Source organism: Oncorhynchus nerka, linkage group LG11 (genome assembly GCF_034236695.1).
Source record: "Oncorhynchus nerka isolate Pitt River linkage group LG11, Oner_Uvic_2.0, whole genome shotgun sequence".
Lineage (NCBI taxonomy): Eukaryota > Metazoa > Chordata > Actinopteri > Salmoniformes > Salmonidae > Oncorhynchus > Oncorhynchus nerka.
The window spans coordinates 36,174,942-36,181,702 of NC_088406.1; the positions used below are offsets into that span (position 1 = coordinate 36,174,942).

Genomic DNA, 6,761 nt, shown 5'->3' on the forward strand with positions numbered 1-6,761 from the left:
ATTGTGGGAATTGGAGGTTTAATTATATTACAGATATACACATATTTGATTATATCCCATAGGCATAGCCATATGTTTACACCCCTCTATTCCATTACTTTGCAACAGAGTTTTTAAGCATTCAATTATATTCTCTGGATGAAATACACCGGTACAGGAACAACTTCATTTACACGTGATATTTTATGCAAAGTATCTAGTTTGTCAAATACATAAAAAGTAAACATATTTGTATTTATTCGTAGCAGTCGTTATGGTACCGTACAAAATTTAAATGTTTAAAAAAAAATACTAAACAATTCCATCAGAGACCAACATAAAATAGGACCGTTTGCACATAGTATGTTTCAGTCCGGCGGAATTTTTGTGAAACACATAGCACACCAGCGCCGCTAAAAAAATAGTGTTACTGACAGATTTATCTGTCTTGTAAAGCAGAAATATGTCTATATTTACACCAACAAACCAGATCCGACTCACAAATGTGGCGGTGGTGAGGATGAAAAAGGGAGGAAAAAGATTTGAAATCGCCTGCTACAAAAATAAAGTGATGAGCTGGAGATCTGGAGCGTGAGTATTTTAGGAATTTAGCTAGCTGCGTAGCTATGATAGCTAACGTTAGCTAGTTGGATCTGTTTGATATCCACCGAGGCATATAGCAAACACCAGTAGTATTACGACTAATGGTAGTATGCTTTCAGCTTTGATGTATTTATAATTAGCTACGAATGTAAATAAATAATATGTAAATAATACAATCTAATGTGCTGTTTCAGAGTAGCAAGTCATGACTCATGTCATCATCATGGCTCACTTGTCTTGTATCGTGCATTATATTCTTACCCAGAGTCGAGAGGCTGTGGGATAATGAGGAACAGTCTAGGTGCCATGTGTTTTGCATCACTGATTCTTTGGACTTTGAGTCATCTACACCTGGCATCTTTTGAATTTCGAAAGGGGACACCCCCTCGACCTCCCCAGAACCAAATCCAATAGCTGGTCTGAGTTCACATAATATTTGTTTTTAGGTTGTCGACATTAGCCTATCAATACCTATAGATATTGAAAGCATCATCTAGCACAGTGTTTCTGTCCTGGGGAACCAAAGGGGTGCACATGTTTGTTTTTGCCCTAGCACTATTCACCTGATTCCTATCTGCCCTAGCACTATTCACCTGATTCCACTATCTGCCCTAGCACTATTCACCTGATTCCACTATCTGCCCTAGCACTATTCACCTGATTCCACTATCTGCCCTAGCACTATTCACCTGATTCCACTATCTGCCCTAGCACTATTCACCTGATTCCACTATCTGCCCTAGCACTATTCACCTGATTCCACTATCTGCCCTAGCACTATTCACCTGATTCCACTATCTGCCCTAGCACTATTCACCTGATTCCACTATCTGCCCTAGCACTATTCACCTGATTCCACTATCTGCCCTAGCACTATTCACCTGATTCCACTATCTGCCCTAGCACTATTCACCTGATTCCACTATCTGCCCTAGCACTATTCACCTGATTCCACTATCTGCCCTAGCACTATTCACCTGATTCCACTATCTGCCCTAGCACTAGTCACCTGATTCCACTATCTGCCCTAGCACTATTCACCTGATTCCACTATCTGCCCTAGCACTATTCACCTGATTCCACTATCTGCCCTAGCACTATTCACCTGATTCCACTATCTGCCCTAGCACTATTCACCTGATTCCACTATCTGCCCTAGCACTATTCACCTGATTCCACTATCTAACTCATTGTCAAACCTTTGATTAGTGGAATCAGGTGTGTAGTGCTAGGGCAAAAATGTGCACCCCAGGACTAGGATTAGGAAACTGAGATAGCAAAGCCCCATGTAAACACTTACTAAATCGCCATGCTGTTTTCATTTGCCAATTACACAGAGAGAAGGACCTGGATGAAGTGCTGCAGACCAGCTCTGTTTTCAATAATGTTTCAAAGGGTCAGGTTGCCAAGAAAGATGATCTGTCAAAAGCCTTTGGAACAGATGACCTGACAGAGATTTGTAAACAAGTAAATACATTGACAGATAACAGAACACCAGTAATCAATATTACTCACATTCATTCAATGTTATGTTATTGTTGTGAGATTTGCCTGTTCAGTATGTCTTTTCTTTCTCAGATTTTAGCTAAAGGAGAACTCCAAGTTTCAGACAAGGAGAGGCAGAGCCAGTTGGAGACGAGTTTCAGAGACATTGCGACCATCGTGGCAGAGAAGTGTGTGAACCCAGAGACCAAGCGACCATACACAGTCAACCTCATAGAGAGGGCCATGAAGGATATCCACTACTCTGTCAAGGCCAACAAAAGCACCAAGCAGCAGGTATGGCTGGGACAAAAGGTTGTTGCTACAGTACACTCTGGAGTCTACACATTTGCCATATTTTAATATAAACGTCATGGATGAACGGCTGAACATGAATGAACGGCTTTGTTTTAAATGCTCACTCACTGTGCATACTGTGTGTACAAGCAGTGGCTAGATTTAGCCATAAATGTTTTCCTTTCAGTGAGGAGTTTAGTCTGTCATATTAAACACTGAACCTGTTTGTTGTTTAGCTACATAAACCAGAATACTTACTGGGTTTCAGTACATACCAACTAATGACAGTCTTTGTAATGCTAATGCCCCATGAATCTAATTGCTGTTTGTTCCAAGGCTCTGGAGGTGATTAGGCAGCTGAAAGAGTCCATAGAGATCCAGAGGGCCCACATGAGGCTGAGGCTGGTCCTGCCGGCCAAAGACGGCAAGAGGCTGAAGGAGAAACTCAAACCCCTCCTCAAGGTGGTAGAAAGTGAAGACTTTGACGACCAGCTGGAGATGGTGAGAGACAGATCCCTCTGGTTTATACTAGGCTACACCGTAGGGCTCTAAAGCACATGTGTCAAACTCATTTCACCAAGGTCCGAGTGTCTGCGAGTTTTCACTCCTCCCTTGTACTTGATTGATGAATTAAGGTCACTAATTAGTAAAGAACTCCCCTCACCTGGTTGTTTAGGTCTTAATTGAAAGGAAAAACCAAAAACCTGCATAAAACTAGGCCCTCCATTGAATGAGTTTGACACCCCTGCTCTAAACTAAAATAGTTATCTAGACTTGATAACAAAAGGAATATGTAATACACTGTATACACTTGTAGTAAATATATATATCTCCCTCCATCCTCCAGGTGTGTCTGGTGGACCCGGGCTGCTTCAGGGAGATAGATGAGTTGATCCGCTGTGAGACGAAAGGCAAAGGTTCCCTGGAGGTGCTCAGTCTGAAGGATGTGGAAGAGGGAGACGAGCGGCTGGAATAGCCTTCACACAGAGCCCTATAGGACTACATACATACACTATCTTACCACCACCGCTGCCACACAAACTGCAAACCCCTCATTAAAGAGGCCACTATTTCTAATACCAATGGAGCCCTTCTTATTTCCAGTGTCTGTTCTAATATTAGTTTTGGTTGAAGATCTGATAACATTCAGTATTTTTGCTGTGAGCATGTACCACTCAAATGTTTGCTTGTAAACAAAAAATTACTATAATTTAATGAAGTTTATTTTGTGAGTCAACTTCTTCTAAAGTAATTCATATGGCTTTGACCATGCCTTTCATTTTACCCAGTTTACCATTTCGCCATGTTTGAAAAGGCATATTTTGTTATGAATAGTTTATTTAACCCCTTAATTTATATATGTTTCTTCATAATTAAATATGAGTCTTATAAACAATTGCAAATAAAAACAATCTATTTCATTGTTTTTATTCATTATTTTGTGATTACTATGGCATAGTCTCCAAAAATGCTATCAATAGCCCTATGCCAATACAGTAGATATGACACTTTATCCCAAGTTTATACCATTATTGTAAGATACAGTGCCTTCAGAAACTATTCATACTTTGACTTATTCCACATTTTGTCCCAGACAAAAATCTTCTCACCCATCTACACACAATACCCCATAATGACATGTTTTTAGAAATGTTTGCAAATGTATTAAATATTTTATTTAACTAGGCAAGGCAGTTAAGAACAAATTCTTATTGACAATGACTGCCTAGGAACAGTGAGTTAACTGCCTTGTTCAGGGGCAGAACGACAGATTTGTACCTTGTCAGCTCGGGGATTTGATGTTGCAACCTTTCGGTTACTGGCCCAACACTACCTGCCGCCCCAAATACTGAAATATCTCAATATCAATACATGTTAGAATCACCTTTGGTAGCGATTGCAGCTGTAAGTGTTTCTGGGTAAGTCACACCTGGATTGTACAATATTTGGACATGATTATTTTTTAAATTCTTCAAGCTCTGGCAAGTTGGTTGTTGCTCGAGCTATTTTCAAGTCTTGTGTATACTTGGCCTTGTTTTAGGTTATTATCCTGCTGAAAGGTGAATTTGTCTTCCAGTATCTTTTGTGAAGCAGACTGAACCAGGTTTTCCTCAAGGATTTTGCCGGGGCTTACAGTATCTCTATTCCGTTTCTTTTTATATAAAAAAAACTCCCTACTCCTTGCCGATGACAAATATACCCATTACATGATGCAGCCATCTCCATGTTTGAAAATATGAAGAGGGGTAATCAGTGATGTGTTGTGTTGGATTTGCCCCAAACATAATGCTTTGTATTCAGGACATAAAGTCAATTTCTTTGACACATTTTTCGCACTTTTACTTTCGTGCCTTATTGGAATATTTTTATTCTCTACAAGCTTCCTTCTTTTCACTTGGTCATTTAGGTTAGTATTGTGGAGTAACTACAATGTTGTTGATCCATCCTCAGTTTTCTGTTATTACAGCCATTAAACACTGTAACTTAAAGTCACCATTGGCCTCAGTGAAATTCCTGAGCGGTTTCCTTCCTCTCGAGCAACTGAGTTAGGAAGGACGCCTGTATCTTTGTAGTGACTGGGTGTATTGATACAACATCCAATGTGTAGTAAATAACTTCACCATGCTTAAAGGGATATTCAATATCTGCTTTTTTATACCCATCTACCAATCGGTGCCTTTCTTTGCAAGGCAGTGGAAAACCTCCTTGAACTTTGTGTTTGAATCTGTGTTTGAAGGTCACTGCTCGACTGAAGGACCTTACAGATAATTGTATGTGTGGGGTGCAGAGATGGGGTAGTCATTCAAAAGTCATGTTAAACACTATTATTGCACACAGAGTGAGTCCATGTGACTTGTTAAGCAAATGTTTACTGAATATGTATTGACTGAAGACATTTCAGCTTTTACCATTATATTAATTTGTAAAAACATAATTCCACTTTGATATTATAGGATATTGTGTGTAGGCCAGTGACATAAAATCTCAATTTAATCCATTTTAAATTCAGGCTGTACCACAACAAAATGTGGAAAAGTCCAGGGATGTGAATACTTTCAGAAGCCACTGTAACACTTTAATGGTAAACCTTCACCACCAATACATACAATTACACAAATTGACAACATTTCAGACCCAATTATTACAGTTAAAAGTGCAATTTACTCCATGGTTAGTGCTACTCCTTTACCTCTCTCCTAAATTCTTCAACATCTTTCAAAGTGCTTCATTGCAGTGGAAGCATGATTTCTAACATTGACTATAGTACCTAGAGGTCTATTCATACCTAATCATACCTGATTGCATCTTCTCATGGTTGTGTTGTTGCCCGAGCATACTGGCTGTGTCTAAATTCAGTCCTGTGGATAGTATCCAGGGGGCTGGTTGGCCCCTGCTCTGCCACAGGATAACCTGGAGTATAACCCCCTCTTTCTGACCCCTCCTGCTGCTGGAATGTGGGGAATCTAGTACTGAGAAACCCTCCCCCTACTACCATTAGAGAGGAGGAGATCCATCCTATGTACAGGGCAGCTCCCCAGTCTCTCCTCAGCACCACAGCGCCCTCCAGTGGCTTGTTAGTGTGGTGGCAGGTCCAGGCTACAGGGACACAGCACAAACACCACACCGGAGGCAACTTTCACATGATTCCTCTTCGGAAACCACACCTCTCTAATGATACTGATGACCACAGCACCTATACAAGCCATGATCAGGCCTCTCTATGTTCAGAAGTTTCCAGAGAGAGATAACAAAGACTGGTAGAAGGAGCAGTGGAGGCTACCGTCATGGTTGAGGTCCCAGTGATCCCATTCCAGCCACACCCCGTCTCAGTATGCCGACAGCGTGGCTGTGGAGTCTCCAGAGTACCGCTGACTTTCCACAGGGGCAGGCAGCGGGTGAGGATGGCGCACAGCCAGCCTGTAATGCCCAGGCCCAACACTGCTAGCTCCAACTGCCTCTTCATGACTGAGCTGAGCTTAGCTCCTCACAGAAAGCAGGGCTTGACCAGCTGCAGGCACAGTCTGTGTGCCTGTGTGTGGGCATGCGTGCCTGTGTGTGAGTCTAGCCTGTGTGATGTGAAACCGGTCCTCACAGATTCCTTAAAAGAAAAGGGTGTGGGGCAGCAGTCCTGCTCTACAGCTGGGGAATAAAGGGGATTCCTTCTGTTTACTGTGACATGGTTTCACAACAATCCCTCTTTTGCAGTTTTGCCACTCAGTCGCTAAAACAAAGATGACACTGTGTGCTTTGTTGACTTCAGCCTCTGACTCTGGTCTTATAGGAACATGTAATTGTTAAATAAGCCTTGTGTGCCACTCAAAGTACAGCATGTTTCATACTTCATTCTGAATGTTCAATGTTCTCCCTTCTAATGAGTTTTGATACACTTTTTCAATAAG

At 41.4% G+C, this 6,761-nt stretch overlaps 1 protein-coding gene and 1 pseudogene across 1 annotated transcript; one reads left to right on the forward strand and one right to left on the reverse strand.

The window, feature by feature from the left end:
* The first annotated feature begins 356 nt into the window (after positions 1–356).
* LOC115136781 (ribosome maturation protein SBDS) lies at positions 357–3,782 on the forward strand. The gene is made up of 5 exons (XM_029672556.2): positions 357–570; positions 1,920–2,049; positions 2,161–2,361; positions 2,698–2,862; positions 3,209–3,782. The coding sequence occupies exons 1-5, from the start codon at positions 443–445 to the stop codon at positions 3,335–3,337; spliced, it is 753 nt and encodes a 250-aa protein (XP_029528416.1). The 5' UTR covers positions 357–442; the 3' UTR covers positions 3,338–3,782.
* A 1,853-nt stretch (positions 3,783–5,635) lies between these two features.
* On the reverse strand, positions 5,636–6,325 carry LOC115137614 (claudin-4-like; annotated as a pseudogene).
* Between the last annotated feature and the right edge of the window lie 436 nt (positions 6,326–6,761).

Coding starts and splice junctions, on each gene's coding strand:
- LOC115136781 (XM_029672556.2), top strand. CDS start 443: ATGTCTATATTTACACCAACAAACCAGATCCGACTCACAAATGTGGCG. Junction 571..1,919: donor ATGAGCTGGAGATCTGGAGC/GTGAGTATTTTA, acceptor CCAATTACACAG/AGAGAAGGACCTGGATGAAG. Junction 2,362..2,697: donor ACAAAAGCACCAAGCAGCAG/GTATGGCTGGGA, acceptor GTTTGTTCCAAG/GCTCTGGAGGTGATTAGGCA.